A 20,201-nucleotide genomic window follows, 5' to 3' on the forward strand; every position below is an offset into this window, starting at 1 on the left:
TTTCTCAAAAGTTTTTGTTCTTCTGGTCACTTTATTTGTAGTCTGAAAAATGAGCTAGGAAATACTCCTTTCATATAGTCAGTAAGTTTTGGAGACAGATTTTTCTTTCTCATTTCCAGGGACACTAAAAATGACAAATGGACATTATTCCTGTTGTGAACACATGCCTCTCATTTATCCATCTTTCTGATTCTTCCTGGTGTGATCTCTGTTACTCATTCTTTTGTCCCATCTACTTCACTTGAGTGTTTATATATGTATCTATTTTCTACTCCCAATACGCTTTATGATGAAAATAAGGACAGCTTATTTTTTCAAAAATGTATACACATTGTAATCAATTCAGCCGAATGACTTTTATTTGTCCATTGAAAATATCCGTTTTCCTTAAAAAAAAATTCTCTTATGTTTCTAGAAAAGAAGCTTGAAATATTTGGCTGATAATTCTAGGCAAATGTTTTCCTCAGTAATATAAACTAAAGATTGTTAGAGGCTGTAAGTTTGTTTTGAGCCATCCATTTTCTCTCCTATCTTTCTTCCAAACACATAGCTGTAGATTGTATAGTTTTAGTAATTTGCTGTATGTGTTGAGAAGTGGCTGTTTTCTTTGGTCCAGACATAGGAGTGTTTTTGTTCATTTAACAGACGCTTTTTGAGCACTCAGTCTATTCCAGATATTGTGAAGGCTTTGGACTTGTGCATCGTAGGAAAGAGCCTTACCTGGTAGATATGTGTTTGGCTCACCCTGGAATCTACAAACCAAGGGGTGGGGTCAGTTGGAGGAACTCAAATGCCCAGGAAGACTGGAGTTCTGGGGTTCTAGAATCCTCTGAAGATCAAAAGACTTACTTGTGAATAAGTGATTTGGTCACCAAGGTCTTAAATCATTACCGCAGATCTGAAAGACTTACGAAATATGCTTTTAGGGTAGCAAGCACTATAAAAATCCATGACAGTCATTTACAGCTATTTTCTTTTTGTTACACTTGTTTGGAAATGTTTTTTATCATTGCTAAGTGTTTTGCCGCTCCGTCTAATCGCAGTTAGTGACTTACAGCAGAGTAACCCTCTCCTTCTTCCTTTCCCCATTTGGTAAAAAGCTGTTCCTTTTTGGAGTTTGGGAACAGAGAGGAAAAACAGTAGAGAGTGCTAGATAAAATTAGAATGCTATTTGTCTATGTACAAATACAAAAAGTTTTCACCAGAAAAATTATAGGGCTTCTTCCTTTCACTTTTTTAGTCTGTTTTCTTTTAATCATTCTTTAAAAAGTAGTGACTTCGTATGTCTTATTCAAACACAACTACTGGTATCAACAATGTGAAACCTGTTTCCATTATGGGTAGTGCTTGTGGATTCATTTTTATTAATAATATGGTTTATTGTGCAGTCTTTTTCTTGCATATGTTCCTATGATACCTGGAAAGGTTAGTCATTCCTTTAGGAAAAATAGTCAGTAGTGGAGGCATGCTTATTTTTGCTCATTTTGATTTATAGCTGATTTTGAGCTACTGGCTAGAAAGAACTGGTAATAATAAAGAGGGATCAAGAGTCGTAAAAAAGTCTTGCACTTTGATTTAGCAATTTATAGAATGAAAATTCAGAAACAGCCATCAGTAATGAGGAAATGGGTAAACAAATGATAGCTCATGCAGTATTTTGCAAGTCTTTGAGATATCAAGAGTGACAACTTGGAAAAATATGTATGATACAATTTGAAGATGCTGAAGCATGATATAAAATGCATATTATGATTACAATTAGGTAAATAATTTGTAAATTACAACTGAAAAAATTCACTAAAATGTTCATAATACTATGAAGATTGTTTATTTTGTTGTTTTTTTACTCCCTTTTACTCTTTTGGTGATAGAGCTGTATTTAAAATAGTAATTGGAAATAATTTGTGGGAAGTTTGTGGGTTTTTTGTGCAGTTCTGAGAAAGTTTAAAATGAGGAAGGACCCACAGGAAGATCCTGAAGTTTCCTATAGGTAAACCATAGGACTGAGCTAATAATGGGAGGTTTTGTAAATTTATTTTTTTGAATAGAAATTCCTAATAAGTTGAGGGATGTCGTCTGTTTGGAATGGATGAGTTTTAGACATCTCTGAGGTGACATTTGTATAAGATAGTTTCTTAAGGTCAGTTTTAGAACTTTTGCATCTAGATTCAACATCTTTAGTCTAACCAACCTGATAAGGGGAAGGGCAGTCAACTGAATATTATCTAATGCAGTAGAGAGGAGTGGAAAATAATGTTTTTAGGAAATTGTTTTGCCCTTGAAATCTTTGTTTCTGTTTATAAAAGTCAAATTTAAACATTGTCAGTATGTATTATAAAGAGGAAAGTAAACTTTAATCCCATCTCCGAGAGAGAACCACCATGAAATAGAATTTTGAATCATATTGTGTCTTATGTGACTATGTAGGCATTGTTCTTTGTAACCTTCTCACGTCATCTCCACTGAAGTCTGTTCTTTGCCGCAAAGGAAACTGAAATGTAGTTGGTTTTTTTCTTTGTCTCAGGAGGGAGGAATAGTGGTAAGGATTATCTAAAAACCATTAGTGCTTGACTATAGAATTTTCATTTTGGTACTTACTTATGAATGTGTGTATGCCTGGCTGGAACGTCACCACTCTCCTAATAAAAGTGTCTCACAGTGAAAACTTGACTCAGCTGGAGCTGTGGAGCTGTCTAGTTTCATCATCCTGATTTCCACACCCATAGCAGTATGCATCCCTTCGGAAACAAGTCACAATTTTTATCTAAAGGAGGTGGTGAGTATACTGGCTGTTGTTTTGAGAGCAGTTAGAGTAAGTAGGGGTATCCTGGACCTTAGCATTCTCAGATTTAAGGTTTAGTCATTCCTCAGGCTTGCTGCCCAGCTTCATCATTTCAGCAAAGTTCAGCTGTTTCTCTTCACTCATGGTGTTTTATGCTTTAATGTTTGTGCCTTGTGACATTGTTCTTTGTGGAGAAGTACCACGAAATAAAGCCAGCTGGAAAAGCAGGTGATGAAAATTCTGAAGTCTACCAAAGTGATGATTTTTAGCCAGAAAATAGAAATTGTAGGTAATTTACAAATGTTGAGTATGGCAGAAGCTTAAGAAACCTATGAACCTGAACAAGTCTACCATCCATTATAATGGAAATGACAACAAAAAGTTAGTAAACCTATTTCAGTGATAGTTCTGGCCAAGGAAAAAATTATTCATAAAATGAGAAAGAATACTCGAGAATGTTGAAAAGGCTCTTAAGGTATGGTCTGAAGTTACGCACAGGAAAAATGAGACTACCATTCTGGGATGTAACAGATGGTGAAGACGTTGAACTGACAGGTGAAGGTTGCTTTGATGAAATTTTTAAAATGTGTTTTCTTTGCCAATTGTGAGATTAATAAGGGGAGGCCACACCAGCTAACCATATATTGCTCCTGGAATAAGCTGGAGAAGTTCATAAAGCAGGGAAGGGTTATGGTCTCTATGAATGCGAAATTGTAATGAAACCCACATTTGAAGAAAATATTTTTTCTAAATATACATCCCAAGAAGAGATGTGAGCATCAGATATTCAGACAACTAAGAAGTAATTTTGATGATGGAATGGAGGGAACTTTAAAGATGCTGAGAAATGAATCTAGTTCCTTGTGAGGACAGGTGACGAGAGCAGCAGGAGGGAAGGAGGGGAGTGTCAAAGGCAGCACCTGCTCTCTAGTTCATTCCCAGTTGCTTCTCTCATCTTCTCCCCAACTCCATTGGTTTGGTTTTTTGGTCAAGGTTAGTCAAAATGCTTACGATCCACCAGGTCAATAAGAGATTGTTAACCTGATCCTGTAACTCAGTGGGTCTCAAATTGTGATCCCGAGACTTAGAGCATCAGCACAATCTTGGGCCTCACCCAGAATGACTGAATCAGAAACCCTGGGTGGCGGTGCCCTGCAGTCTGTTTTTAGCAAGCCTTCCAGATGATTCTGTTGCTTGCTAACGTTTGAGGCCCTCTGCTGTACCTCATCTTCATTCAGCATTTCCTTTCAGCGTTTAAATTTAGTGTAGTTTGCTACACCATGTTGTCATGATAATCATCTTCACTACTTTGATTTTTCTGGTTTTTGAAGTTCGTGGCTAATTTTACGATAGTTTATATTAGAATATGCTTTGGTGGATTTTTTTTTTCCTTTTAAATTACTTTGGCCCTGTGTTTACAGAATCTTTGAGTATGAAGGGGTAGGTCACATTTTCCAGGTATTGTTTAATAAATATTATAAGGGAAATTATAAGCTCTAGTGGTATTCAAGAATTTAGAGATTAGAGAAAGGTTAGGGGCATGACATTTCTCAGGGATAAGGGTCTACAGTAATTTGGGAGATATAAATAAACTTAATCAAATTGAGTGGCTGTCAGTAAGAAGCAAGATTTAATGGGCAATTGACTTTATATATTTTGATCTAATGCATAAATTAACCCTCCCCAAATCTGTGTAGCAGCTGGTTGTCACTTCCATTAGCTAAAAGCAACTAGTCCTAAATCTGTTTCAGAGCTCCTGCCAGCACGCCTTGCTGAGCTTGTTTAGCCTTTCAGCTCTGAGACAGAATTCCCAGGTGCCGGTTCAGTGCTCAGGTCTCTAGACCTTGTTTTGGGGTCATTTAAATCCTCCTGCTAGCTCTTGAAATGACCCTGGGCAAGTAATTTAACTCAGTCTTTCTGTCACTGGAGGTAGTCAAGAAGGATTTAAGGATTTATATGCAATAAGAAACATGCTGTAGAGTTTTATCAGTCTAAGCTCTAAAGGTAGAGGAGGTAAGGTAAGAGTTGAGAATTTTCGCTCACTTCTGACTATTTTCAGCTCCAGGGACATGATAAATTCTTCCATTAACTTTTATGTAGTGTTCAAACTTTCTTAGTTTTTGGTGCCGTATCATCACGAATACTTTCATTTTCTAAAGTTTTGGAATTTGTGTTTGCTTAATGTGCTGTTCTAGTCTTGCTTTTGACTATTTCAGGTGATGGTAGACCTTCACTAGTTTAGACAAAGTCCTGTAAATACTTTTGTAGATTACTTCAGGGAAATGTAAGTTATTAACATTTTACTATGTTGAGATAAATAGAACTAAGTGAAACCAACATAGTAAAGTGGTATTAGTTATTGCCCCAAAACTTAGTGACTGAAAACACCACACGTTTATAATCTCCTAGTTTCTCTGAGTCAGGAATTCAAGAGTGGCTTAGCTGGGTAGTTCTGGCTGGGGGCACAGTTCTTTGGTCTTGACAGGGACTGGAGGATCTACTTTCCAATATGGCTTGCTCACATGTCTGCTGAAAAGAGGCCTCAGTTCCTTGCTGGCTGTTGGCAGGAAGTTTCAGTTCCCCACCTTGTTGGTCTTTTCATTGGGTTCGCAGAATGTCCTCAGGACTTGACAGCTGGCTCCCCCAGAGGGAGTGATCCTACAGAGAGCAGAAAGGAAACTATATGCCTTTTGCCACTCCGTTTCAGAAGTCCCAGGCAGCCATCAAGTCGGCCACGTTCTACTTGCTAAAAGCAAGTAACTAAGTCCAAGTATACTCCACATGCACGGGGAGTGGAATTAGGCTCTGCATTTTGAAGGGAAGAGTTTAAAAGAATTTGCAGACATTTTTAAGCTACCACGGTGATAGATACTAGGATATATTTAGCAACGAGGTGTAATTGGCAACAACCAAATTTGTGCTTATTTCTATGTTTTAGTGGTCTTCTAAGTTCAAACAGGTGCTTCTGCTATTTATATATATGTTCCTGAAAATTCTCATGTTCTCCAAAATTGTAAATTAAAAATAAAAGGGTCTGTGAGAAAATAGAGTTGGGGAATGGCAGGACTGTAAGTCCATGCATCTTTGTAACCGAAATACCAACCAAAATTACATTGGGCACCTCAGGAGATAACCTGGACAGCCTAGGCAGGCAGCTTGGTGTGTCTGGAAGTTGATCTGCTTTAGGGAATATGTATGAAAATGCACAATAACAGAAGAGTGGAAATGCTGGCTTGCAGACATTGCGACAGTGCATTTACTGTGGGCTTTTTTCTCTGCTTTTCTGGCTCTCTTTGCCTGGAGTAAACCTTTCAAAACCAACATAATATGCTTATTATACTGACATCATTCCCCTCTTTACAATCATATATGAGGTAATTAGTATTAACGAAACACATATTGTAGCAGAACAGGTTGTAGTTTCCCTTAAATTAATAAACACTTCTAATCATGTTTATTAATTTATTTAGTAAAATTCCCTGCTGAAGAGACGTAAGTAGACTTAATTTCAAAAGCTCCTGGTCAAAATTCTAAGTTAGTGAAGTCCAAATTAGTGATGTTTTATCATGTTCTTTTTCCCCCTCAAAGTTAAAATCCTGTCATCTTGTGGAATGACATGTAAGTGTAGACTTTCACCTATAGAATGAAAGAAAGAAGGGGCCGACCTGGTGGTGTAGCGATTAAGTTTGACCGCTCTGCTTCGGCAGCCAGGGGGTTTGCTGGTTCAGATCCTGACTGTGGACCAACACACCGCTCATCAAACCATGCTGTGGTGGCATCTCACATAGAAAGACTTACAACTATGATATACAACTATGTACTGGGGCTTTGAGGAGGAACAAAAAAAAGGAAGCCTTAATTTCAGAAGAAAGGAGAAGAGAAAAAAAAAGGAAAGAAACAAGCAAAATCCCACTCTTGTTTTTAAAAGATGGAGGGGTTTGTCTAATCATTAAAATGATCTTGCTGTTCTTTGAATCAGACAGTTATATAGGGCTTGTTAAAACACAGATCGCTGGGCTGCACCCCTGGAGATGCCTCTTCAGTAGTTCTGGGGTGGGGCCTGAGAATTTGCATTTCTAGTAAGTTTCCAGGTGTTTCTAGTACTACTGGTCCTGGTACCACACTTTAAGAGACACTGTGTCTAAAGCAGTTGTTATAATAATATGCCCTACTCCCACTTGAGTCAGTAAAGAAGGCTATTTTAGAATTCTCAGTCAAGAGTTTTTCCACCAGAGTAGTTCTGTCCAGTTATCTTGGTTTTTGTCTGTTAAGGTTGGAATTCTAATATTTGTGGCAGGGAAGAGAGATTAATGAACTATGCATTATTGTTTTATTTACCTTTGGTTTCAAAAGGTAGTATAGTGACACCCATCTTAACCAAAAAAGTGAATTATGCACATGCCTGAACTATTTAGATAAATACTTACAAATATGGATGTCTAGAAGGACCTCTGAGTAGAGCAAAAGACTTAGCACAAAGTTCACTCCTTTACTATGGAAAAGGGTAGAGAGCTAGCTTTTTAGGATTGAATGTAAGTAAGGCAGCAAATTAGAAGTTGCTTATATATTCATTACAGTCAATAATTGGAGGAGAAGAACTATGTAAATACTGAAGTTTGGAGCCATTTTTTGACAAGGGCAGATAACTCTTCCAGTCCACTGGTCTGACAGGGCTTCTCTGAATATAGTAATAAATGTATTGATAATCAGCACCTTTGAAGAAAATCTTTAATTATGTTAAACATACTTTTATAATCTATAAAAGTGAACAATAGGTATTAGAAAGAGTTAAATTAAGAAATATGGCACTTTGTTCCAGCCAAGATGAAGTAACAGGAACCACCTTTACTCTTTCACCCAAAACAACTAAAAATCAGATGAAATACGTGAAACAGCTTTCAGACATTGGGCATCAGGCAGCACAGGACACAAAACCCTAAAACAGATGCCCCCTTTGAGAGAGAGGAAACAAATTAGAAGAACCCTACAAATGTACCAACGTACCAATGGGAGAGAGGTCCAGGCCTCACTTGCAGACAGGAGGAACCCAGACAGAGCCTGGTATTCACCCTGTTCAAGAGACAGAGCTGGGAGTCCATTGAGGCTAAGCAGCTTGAGTTTACAAAGCAGAGTGCTGGAGAGAAAAGAGCTTCTAAGAGAGACGGAGTCCTGGAGATGTACAAGGCGTCCTTGAGCCTTCAGCTGTGTACTGATCAGTGTGGGCATGTGAGGAATCTCTCCAAGGCTGGGGGGAAAAACCACTGAAAAGGAGCAGAGCGAACAAGCTTGAAGCTCACACAGGGCTAAGAATAGTTCATGTTCCTACCAGCCAGAGTGGAAAATCTTGTTATTTACAGGGTATCAGAGTACTCAGCAGGGTATTGCTTGCTAATATTACTGTTAGCTCTAGACTTAAGACTGCTCTGGTCTTATATGACAAATCTTAGAAAGCAAGCCTCGTCAGAACCAAACTTTTTTCCAACTAACTTAACTGTGTCTTAGAACAACACTCCATAATGTTTACAGAAATACAAAAATATTCAGCACTCAACAAGATAAAATTCATGACTGGCATTCAAACAGAAATTGCCAGATGTGAAACAAGCAGTCAAATATGACCCATAATGAGGAGAAAACTCAATGAAACGAAACTGACATGGAAATGGTACAGATGATGGAATTAGTTGACAAGGACATTTAAGCAGCTATTTTAATTATGTTCCATGTATTCATGAAGGTAAAAGAAAGCATCACATGTTAAGGAAAGACATGGAAGATATATACATATGATATGTGTGTGTGCCATGTGTGTATATACATACACACACAAACACATATACCCAAATTGAACTTCTGGAGATGAAAAGTACACTAGGTGGAATTAACAGTAGATTAAATACTACAAAAGAAAAGATTAGTGAACCTAAAACCACAGTATCCCAGAATTCATGGAATACAGCTAAAGCAGTGCTTAGAAGGAAATTCATATAACACTTAAATGCCTATATTAGGAAAAAAGCCTCAAATCAGCCACCTGAAATCAGTTTCTACTTTAAGAAACTACAAAAAAGAAATGTAAATTAATCCCAAAATTAGTAAAAGAACCAATAATGATAAAAAGAAGAAAAGACACCATAAACAGAAAAACAGGGGTTGGTCTGGTGGTGCAGTGGTTAAGTGCTCACGTTCCGCTTCAGTGGCCTGGGGTTCACCGGTTCGGATCCCAGGTGCCGACACTGCACGACTTGGCAAGCCATGCTGTGGTAGGCGTCCCACTATAAAGTAGAGGAAGATGGGCATGGATGTTAGCTCAGGACCAGTCTTCCTCAGCAAAAAGAGGAGGATTGGCAGCAGATGTTAGCTCAGGGCTAATCTTCCTCAAGAAAAGAAAACAAAAAAAACCCCAGAAAAACAATACAGAGTGAAACCAAAAACTGGTTCTTTGAGAAGCTTAATAACATGGGTAATCCTCTAACCAGACTGATCAAGAAAAGACGAGAGAATCAAGTTACCAATATCAGGAATGAGAGAAGTAACATCACTACAGATTCTATTAAAAAGATAATAAGGGAATATTGTGAACTTTATGCCAACTATATGACAACTTAAATGAAGTGGACAAACTTTCTGAAAGTCAAACCACCAAAGCTTACTCAAGAAGAAATAGATACTGGAATAGCCCTAACAAGAAATTGAAATTATTGTGTTATTAAATTGCTAAGTTAAAAACCTTCTCTCTCTCTCTCTCTCTCACACACACACAGGCACACACAGGCACACACAGGCACACACACACACCAGAAAAAACAAGCCTCCAAGTCTGGATGGCTTCACTGGTGAATTCTACCAAAGGTTTAAGGAAGAAATAATACTAATTCCAGCCAAACTCTTCCAGAAAAGTAAAGAGGAAAGAATACTTTTCAACTTAGTCTCTGAGGCCAGCATTACCCTGACACCAAAGCCAGAAAAAGACAAGTATAATTATGAAAAAAGAGAAGTATAATCTGAAATCCCTCATGAACATAAATGGAATAATTATTGACCAAGTTTTAGCAAATTGAATCCAACAGTATGTGAAAATAATATGTCATGACCAAGTGCAGTTTATCCTGGAAATGCAAGACTAATTCAACATTTAAGAAGTGATTGAATTTATCATGTTCCTCTCCATAGATGGTAGAAGCAGTATTTGAATAATTCCAACATCCCTTTCTGATTAAAAAAGAAAACAACTTAGCAAGTTAGGAATAGAAGGGAACTTACTCAGCTTGATAAAAGGCATCTATGAAAAACATACAGTTAATAGTGTTTTTACTGGTAAAAAAACTGAAGATTGGGAAAAAGGAAAGGATGTTTGTTTTCACTACTGCTGTTCAATATTGTATCTAAGGTTCTAGCTAGTGTGTCAAGGCAAGAAAAAGAAATAAAAGGCACCCAGGTTTCAAGGGAAGAAGTAGAACTGTCGTTCTTTACAGAGAAGGAATCATGCTACCTGATTTCAAGACTAATTATAAAGATTCAGCAAATCAAGAAATGTGATACTGGTTGAAGATAGACAAGTAGATGAGTGGAACAGGAATAATCAAGAAATTGACTCACTCAACTATGGTCACTAGTTTTGTTTTGATACAGGTGCCAGAGCACTTAAATAGGAATGGGTAATCTTTTCAACAAATGGTCCTAGAATAATCTAGATAGTCATTTGTTGAAAACAACAAAAAAAACCCTGAACCTCTGCTTATTTCTTGCTATGTACAGCAGTCAACTTGAAATTAATCATAGACCTAAATGTAAGAATTAAAACTATAAAGCTTCTAGAAGAAACCATAGGGGAAAATCTTAGTGATCTTGAGTTTTTCAGAATTCTTAAATACAACACAAAAAGTGCTAATTATAAAAGATAAATCAAATAATCGGACTTTATTAAAATTGAAACTTTTGCTTTCCTAAAGTACTGTCAAGAAAATGAAAAAGCAAGCCAGACCTAGGAAAAATAATTTCAAGTCATATATCTGACAAAGGACTTGTGTTCAGAATATATGAAGAACTCAATCCAAGTAAAATTGGACAAAAGGCTTGAATTAGTTACCTCAGCAAAGAAGGTGTGTGGATTGCAAATAAGCTCTGAAACATGATCAGCATCATTAGTAATTAATGGAAGGCAAATTAAATCTATAACAAGATACCACTGCATGTGTACTAGAACAGCTGAAAGTATTGACCAGGAGGTAGAACAACTGAAACTCTCTTGTGCTGGTGATGGGGATGTAGAATGGTACAACCCAGCCATACCAGTCCTGCGTGTTTACACAAGAGAAATAAAAGCATATGTCCACACAAGAACTTAACAGTACACCAGTGTTCTCAGTTAAAATAGGCAAAAATTGGAAACAATCCAAATGTCCATCAGCAGATGAATGGTTAAACTGTGGCATATTCATACAATGGAATACTTAGCAATAAAAAAAAATGAACTGTTGGCACAGTAAACAATATGGACAAAAAGTGATAAAAAGCAGATTAACAGTTGCTTGAGCATGGGAGGCACTGGCTGCGGGTGAGAGAGAGAGGGAGAGATCACAATGGGGACAAGGATGATATTGGCAGTGATCAGTGTGCTCATTTTCCACTGGTGGTTTAATGGATGTATGTCACATCTTATCAAATTGCCATGTGCCAAGTGAGTAAGAGAAAGTTTATGTTTTAGATCATCCTCTGTTGTAGTCAGGTCTCTATCTCGGTTTGAAATACTTACTTACTCTTGCTATCTTTGCCTCCTGTATCATGTAAGAAATGCCTTAAACCTGTAGGGCATTAAAGTAACATTTCTAAAGTAAAAGTTATAACAACTGATCCAACTTCAAACTGGCCAGCGTTTGTTACTTTGGTCTTGTCAATATTCATTAGAGCATAGGACAATTGGAATTCCTCTGAATTGAGAAGTTTGAGACTTGGCAGGGAGAACTAAAACAATTCCTTCTGCCATAAAATAAGAAAGTCTGACACAAGGAGGCTGTGCCTGGGTGATTGCCCAGGTTTATGTTGCTCATTCATCTCCATTTTCTCCAGAGCCCAGTTGGTACACAGCCGAGTACTGAGGGTGTGTCTGATCTGGAACACCCAGGGAGGAAGCGGACAACAAGGACATTGAAATTCACTCAGAACAAGACAAGAGGGATTTGATTCAGATTGGGATGTTCAGGGCTTTCCATTAGGCTCTAGCACTATTAAGGCCCCTTGGGAATTTTTCTAACTAGGGAATAAAAAGCCTGTCTCTGATGTCTTCATACTTTTATGTATCCCTTCCAGCCTTAATCCACTCTATCATGATTTGCTCTGGGGCTTTCTCTAGGATTTTTGTGGAGTTGGACAATTTGAAGGGCTGTTCCTTATGTACCTCTGTGGTCTTTTTCTTCAGTCTCTAATTACTCACTGATCTACATTAATGTGACAGGTTAACAAGTGTCCTTGAAGCCACTCTCTGATGTGGCTAAATAAGATGCCTTATTCTTTACATTCATTAGCCTGTGTGTGTGTGTGTGTGTGCGCACTCATGCGTGTGTGCATGTGTGTTTACATATGTATTTGGATCAGATCTCTTGTTAGAGAATGTTAATTTATTACAGTCATGGAAATTGGATTTTAGAAACCTAATTGCTGTTGTCTATTGTTTTTAGCCTTGCAGTTACCTTTTATTTTTCCTCTGAGTCTTCTCTCTCGTTTCTTCTCTATAGGAAGAGTCTGTCATGTAGACAGGAACTCTTAGACTGGGAGCCTAGGCGTCTTTCTCTGTGAGTGTAAATGAACTTGTACATAATGGGACAATTGAATCACTGCGATCTGACCCATCACTGGCAGCCTTTGCAAATCACATGTATTTTGAAGTCTCCTGCGCATCCTACCCCTTTGTGGGAGCGTTAGCATTTTGTGGACAGACAACTCAGTGGAGCACTGTCTGTGTGGCTGTTTGCTGGGTGCCAAGTGCGAATAGCTAAACCACGGTTCCACTTCATTCTGGCCCAGCCCAGCAAAATGATGTAGTTAGTGTGCAATATTTTATAAAACATTCTAATATACTAGGAGAAGAAGGAAGTGAAATTCAAACCTGCTGGTTTTGTTAGTTACTAACATTTCTGCCCAAAGGTATGTATTAGGAGGATTCAAACACTCTTTGGATCTTCTTGAGGTCTGTTTTTGGTGTTGCTCTTCCTGTCTCGTTCTCCAGTAGGTATGAGACATATATCCAAACTACTTGATATTTATATTAATTTTTAATATTCACAAGAACATAATTTGTCTTGAATCTGTTTTTTTTTGCTAGCCCTTGGCATCTAGGCAAATAAATGTTACACTTCTGGCTTGGGCCCTATTCAAGGACGCGTCTCCCTCATTCATTTATTTCTGAGCATGGGCTTCAGTACCCTCTGATATTATACATTCAGTGTCTACGACTGGGAGATATTTTATTCCTTGTTTATACAACTCCATCATGTAAATCACAGTAGTTCTCCCATTCAGTTGATAGGACTTGTCTGAATGTCATTCTGCCAAATTCATTTTCATCTAGGAAAGAAGACTCTTCAGATCCTTCTGAACTCTCTCTTTGTCTCTGAGTCTCAGTGCGTCTCTCTGTGTCTCTGTTCCCTCCACGAGTCACAAGCACCACAGCACACCATGCTTCATAGATGAATGTTAAGTTTATCTTTGAGGACTTAGCCTATGGTTATTGGGTAATATTTTCTTATTAGGAAAGTCATTCATTTTTTGATTGTCTCCTTAAAAGTAAATATATATTGACTATCTGTAGGAGGAAGAATATCAGCAGTTAATTCCATTAAAACTGATTAGTTTCATTAAATGCATCATCTTGAATGTTATTTTCTTCTGTCTTCAATTACAGTACTTAAATTAACTCCAGCCATTCATAAAAATCTTGAAGTCATCTCTCTTTTAAATGTAAAATTAAATTGTGAAGAATATAGAAGAAAATAAAACGGGTTACAATGGAGGAGTTAAAACGGTCTTTTCCTGGGGTTTAGAGGGAAAGTGTAATATTAAAACCTAATATTCTTCACCTAATATTAAATTGTATATGTGGAGTAGATGTGGTCGTTCTTACCATAATTGTATTACTGCAGGCTTCAGATTCCCTCAGTTATAAATTAGATTGTTTCCTTATAAGTAATCTCTGTTGACCAAGTAATCTGTCCATTATACCAACGAATAGAAAAAAACCTCATTTCTTACAGACTAAAATATTTGCGTGTGTTTGTTTCAGGAAAACCTCACAGCACCAGTAACTCTGAACGGATTCAGCTCTCAGGAATGTATAATGTCCGTAAAGGCAAAATGCAGTTGCCAGTGAACCGATGGACCAGACGCCAAGTCATCCTGTGTGGGACCTGCCTAATAGTATCATCTGTGAAAGACAGCTTGACCGGAAAGATGCATGTTCTGCCGCTAATTGGTGGAAAAGTAAGTTTAAAACAAACAAAATACCATCAGGTTTCCCAGTGTCATTGAGGAGCTTATCTTGAGCCATTTCTGTAATAAAGGGTAGGTGGTTTTCGATTTATCTAAGGTCTTATTCAGTTCCAGTTGTCTTCCTCCAGTGGGCATTGCTGGTTGGTGAAGTTGTGGAAAATGACAATGCCATTGGCTCACATAAGAACCTGGTGATCTTTGCTTCCTTAGTACATGAATCTTACCTACAGAACTGAAAATAGAACAGCTAGAATTTCAGTGTAATATTTTAGGCTGTAGATGATAAAATATTCTTTATGAGTAGATGTCTTTTGATATCTTGAGCATGTATTTTGTAGTTTAGTGTAATGACCCTTAAGTCCACGACATTAGGGTCATTCAAGCCTGCTTATCAAAGGTTAGACTTTCTGGCGTGAATCTTTGATCCCACTTTGCCATACCTCTTTGTTTGTGTTTAGTGAACAGTGGGGTTAGCATTTTTAGTTTATCTCTATAGCTAGTCATAATTTTTAAACCTGAAATGTTACTTATTTCAGGGAAGACCTGTGATACAGCTGATAGATCTTTCTGATATTACTGGCTGCCTTTCCTTGGGAGTGTTAACTGTTTTATTCTTATCATTTATAAAATAGAAAGAGCCAGCTTGCTTGAGAAAATATTACATTCTTTTTTTTGGGCCAGATTTATTTATAAACTCCAAGCATTGGTAGGGTATAATTACCATAATTATATGTCAGTATTTCCTCATTTTTATATGATATGGTAATCTGTTAATAAGCGGGAAGGCATATTTAGATGAAGAAATGAGTTTTTGGAAATCAGGGGCATATTAAACAAATATTTTCTTTACCATTTTTTCCCCCTGTGTGGGCATGGGAAAGAAGGTAGGATGTGGAGAATATAGAGAGGAAAAATAAAGAACCAACTTTTGTTAAAGTGAACTTTTTAAAGTGGCAGATGTTTGATCTGCTGGTTTCAAGGATTAGAAATGACGAAGGTGAGACCAGATGTGTGCAATAAGAAGTTGTTTTGTTGTTCACCTGCTATGTAGCAAGTTCATTCTTCATTCATAAGTTTAAATTAGTCTTTCCTAATGAGTACATAGCCCATGTCAGGTTTTTCCTTCTACTATTATACATTTTGGTCCTAAGAAGACTAATACTTGATCATTTTTAAAAATAGATTTTAGCCAGGCTGCAAGGTATATTTAGATCTATTTCAGTCATCCATTTCAAACTCATTGCTTCTTAACTTTTGTCTGAACGTTGAAGAGTTAGTGATATTTTATTACTGAAGATTTTGTCCTTTGGTCAGATTGCTGAAAAATTAGTCAGCATTATTACTCCCATAGGTCATCATTAAAAATGCGTATTTAATGTTTGATGCCCTGTTAGGTCAACAATCTGTTTCTTTCTTTTCTCTATTGTTAGACATTTGCATAGGTATATTTAATATAACTATTTATTAAATGTCCTCTGTGGGGAAGCCACTTTGCTTGGCATCCCAGAAATCCAAGATGGGTAAGTCACCATCCCTGCCTTTGAGTAGCTTATAATTTACTATCTAGAGATGAAGGATGAACAACAATATCTGCTCTAAGAGAGGTGCAAAAAAGTAGTGTGGGAGATCAGTGGAAGGAGAGATTACGTTTTGTGGGGGGAATCAGGGAATTTTGTAATGAAGGAGGTAACAATCATGGTAGAACTTGACGGGTGAAAAATCTCTTGACATATGAAGGACATGGGCAGAAAGAGTATTGTGCTCAGAGAAGCCAAAGCAGGAAAGCAATGGTATGTTCAGATAAGGTCAGAAGATCCAGTTATAATTAGCATTTTCATTCAGAGCGAGGGGCTTGTCCTGTTTCCCAGGCCTGTTATTGGATGGATTTCTACCATTGAGTGAATTGAAAGTTATTAACTTCCTTTTCTCACAGACAAACCTTGTAAAATCTGTTTTGCATTATGCCTTTAAAAATAGAGTTTGTTGAAAAATTGGGTCTTTTAAAACCTGTTGACCGAGTTAGGACAAAATAATTCACTCCTTGCGCTTTGAGTTTTCATTAATGTTTGTCTGTTCCCTTTTTCATTCTGTTCTGTTGTTAAAAGAAAAACAGAGTAAATGGAAGGTTTTAGTTTTTTAAAAATTTATGTAAAGAAGAGCTAGAACTGAAATGTGAGATAGATTGGTCATAACCTAGCCATAATTGCTGTGATAATCAAATTTGACACACCACTTGAGTATGAGTTTACATTTTCAAATGTAGATTTCCAAATGTGAAGTTAAATAAAACTCTCTTAAAAATGTAATTGTTGAAAAAAATTTGTTTAAATGATAAGTTTTTATTCCTTGTATAATCATTGTTATATTTAAATCATCCTTGAGAAATTAACACAGATTTTTAGGGGGCCAGCCCCGTGATGTAGTGGTTAATTTTGGCTTGCTCTGCTTCAGTGACCTGGGTTCATGAGTTCAGATCCCAGACACAGACCTGTACCACTCATTAGCCATGCTGTGGCAGCAAGCCACATATGAAGTGGAGGAAGATTGACACAGTTGTTGGCTTAGGGCTAATCTTAGTCAAGCAAAAAAAAAGAGGAAGATTGGCAACAGATGTTAGTTCAGGGCTAGTCTTCCTCAGGGAAAAAAAAAAGTTAACAGATTTTTAGATAATTTGCTTTATTTGATATTTGTTAAATTATGATGCATGATAACTTGAATAGCTGTTAACCTACTCCTCAACTTAGGAACTGTAGCAGGGTTTCTGCCTGTGTTCTCTTTACATCTGTCCCATTGCCTCTCTCAACCCCAGAGGTATCTACTGTCCTGGAATATGTATTCATCACTTTCTTACTTTTTGGAGATAAGTTTTATCATGTAACTCTGTTTTGCTTCTTTTTGATCTGAATAAAACTGGTATCATACTGTGTATGGTCTTCTGTGATTAAATTTTTTCATTCAGTCTTGTGTTTCATAATAACATTCTGTGTTGCTTGTTATGTGGTTTTGATTTCTGTATAATGTTCCACTCTGTAAATGTTCTAAATTCCCATGATTTCTTAAGTAGTTTTCCTGTTGATGGACATTTGAGCTGATTCTAGTTTTTTGTTGTTATGAATAATGCTGCTGAATGTCTTATGTTGGTATGCAAGTAGCTTTCTAGGGCAGTAGTTCTCAAGTAGAGTTACTATGCCCGAAGGGACTATTTGGTATAATGTGTATGTTTTGACTGTTGTATGATTGAACAGTCAACTATCAGTTCACGTAAGCTAGGTTATGCTGTAGTAACAAAACCCTGCAGATCTCAGTGACTTATAACAACTGTTTCTCACTCATACTGTGTCCCCACTGTGGGTCAGTGGAGTTTTCTTTTTTCACATAGTTTTACAGGGGGCCCAGCCTGATGGAGGCTCTGCTCTTTTATAACATTTGGAACATGTGGCCTTCCTTTGTTGCTTAAGCAGGAGAAGAGGTAACTGGAGGTTCATTAACTGGCTTTTGTATATTTGAATGCAGAAGTGAGCGTGCCACTTCTGCTCATGGATCATTGGCCAGAACTAGTCACATGACTTCACCTTCATTGCAAGAGGTCTAAGAAATGTGGAGAAGTAGATAGTGATTGGTTAATACCAATGTCTTTGTTGCAAGCGTACACTATTAGCATTTACAGGGCCAGGGACTCAGAGAGTAAAATGTCATCCAAAGTATTAGACAGTCCTGCACAATGCGCAATGAAGAACCATTCAATCCAAATTCCTACAATGACCTCCTTGAGAAATGTTGCTCTTGGATGCACACTTAGGAGTGCAGTTAGTGGGCTGTTGGGTATATGCACATTTACTTTTACAAGATAATGTCAAATTGTTTTCTAAAGTGGTTGTACCATTTTACACTCACATCAGTGTAGAAGTGTTCCTCTTTCTCTACATCTTCACCAAACTTTATTGAGATATAATTGACGTGCAATAAAGTGCACATTTTGATAATTTGATAACTATATCACCCCGTGAGTACAATAGCTATATACACCCATTAAACCATCACCACGATCAAGATAGTGATCATATCACCCCCAAAAGTTTCCTTGTGCTCTTTTGTATGCCTTCCCTCTCACCTTTTCCTCTCACTTCTCCCTAGCCCCAAGAAACCACTGGCCTGATCTCTGTCAATATAGATTAGATTAAATGGCATCTTAAAAAATTTATGCTTTCTCTTTAGTGTATAGATATGTAGTTGATTTTTGAGTATTGATCTTATATGCAGCCATTTTGCTAAATTTTATTCTAATATAATGTCTGTAGATTCTTTGGAGTTTACTATGTAGCTAATCATGTCATATTCAAATAATGACAATTTTCTTTCTTCCTTAATACAAATCTTTGTCTTATTGTAATGGCCAGGACTCCAGTACAGTATTGAATAGGAACAGTAGATACTTGTCTTATCAGTGGTCTTGAAGAGAGTGATATTTCATCATTAACACTGAAGTTTTCTTTAGATGTTTGATAAATACCCTCTGTCAGCTTAAGTGAGTTATTTGTGTTTTTGGTTAGTTAAGAGTTTTTATCATGAAGGATGAATGGGTGGTTCATTGATAATATGCTTTTTCTGCAACTCTGGGTATGATCTTATGGTTTTCTTTGTAATCTGTTAATGTGATTAATTTTATAGTTCCAAAGATGTTACACCATCTTTCTTTTCATGAGGTGAATCCAACTTGTCCTTGATATATTTTTTTCTGTATTATTGCCTTCTGATGCAACATTTTATTCAAGATAAGTGTTCATGACTGAGATTGGCCTGTAATTTTCCTTTCTTTTTCTTTCTTTTTTTTTTTTTGAGGAAGATTAGCTCTGAGCTAACTACTGCCAATTCTCTTTTTGCTGAGGAAGACTGGCCCTGAGCTAACATTCATGCCCATCTTCCTCTACTTTATATGTGGGACGCCTACCACAGCATGGCTTGCCAAGCAGTGCCATGTCCGCACCCGGGATCCAATCCAGTGAACCCCAGGCCACCAAGAAGTGGAACGTGCGCACTTAACTGCTGTGCCACTGGGCCGGCCCCAAATTTTCCTTTCTTTTATTCCTGTGATCTGTTTTTGATTAGACCAGCCTTATAGAATAGATTGGGGCGTTTTTGTTTATTTTTTGTTTGGTGCATGAGTTTACACAAGTTTGAAATGATCCATTTCTTAGAACTTTTGTAAAACTTACCTGTAAAACAACATAGGCCTGATATTTTCTTGAGAATTTTTTAAAATATTCATTCAATTTCTTAAATGGTTTTAGGACTATTTAGACTTTGTTTTTTTCTTGATTTAGTGTTGGTAGAATACTTTTCTAAAAATTTACCACAAAATTATTTGTAGTATCCTCCTTTTAATCTGCTTAATCTGTAGTCATGTCTTCCTTTTTGTTGTTAATATTACTTATATCTTCAATTGATGTCATTCATCAATATGAATTGCTATTCAATTTTGTTAGCTTTTTCAAAGCACTAGTGGTTTGCTTTGTTAATGTCATTGTTCTTTGTTGTATGTTTGCTTTTCATTTCATTAATTTCTGCTTTTTATTGTCGCTTTTATTCTACTTTGAGTTTATTCAGTTTTTGGTTTGGTACTTTTTCCCTTAAGTTCTTGAGATCCATGCCGACTAAATTAATTTTCTGCCTCATTTTCTCATTTGAGCATTTAAAATTATAAACTTCCATCTATGTACCACTTTCATTGCCTTCCATAAATTTCAATATGTAGTATTTTTCATGGTTTAGTTCTAAGAATTTCTAAATTTCGATTATGATTTTTTTTTACCTGTGAATTGTTTAGATGTGTATTATTAATTTCCAAGTGTACTTGGATTTTTTTTTTTTTTTTGGTGAGGAAGATTCGCCCTGAACTAACATCTGTGCTAGTCTACCTCTATTTTGTGTGTGGGTC

General features: G+C 36.9%; 1 protein-coding gene across 1 annotated transcript in view; it reads left to right on the forward strand.

The window, feature by feature from the left end:
- The window catches only part of PHLPP1 (PH domain and leucine rich repeat protein phosphatase 1), a 219,514-nt gene that overhangs the window by 93,633 nt on the left and 105,680 nt on the right, over positions 1-20,201 (forward strand). Inside the window, exon 2 of the mRNA XM_014727844.3 lies at positions 14,061-14,257. Within this exon, the coding sequence (XP_014583330.3) occupies positions 14,061-14,257 (197 nt within the window). The remainder of the gene's footprint in view (positions 1-14,060; positions 14,258-20,201) is intronic.

This window comes from Equus caballus, chromosome 8 (assembly GCF_041296265.1).
Source record: "Equus caballus isolate H_3958 breed thoroughbred chromosome 8, TB-T2T, whole genome shotgun sequence".
NCBI lineage: Eukaryota > Metazoa > Chordata > Mammalia > Perissodactyla > Equidae > Equus > Equus caballus.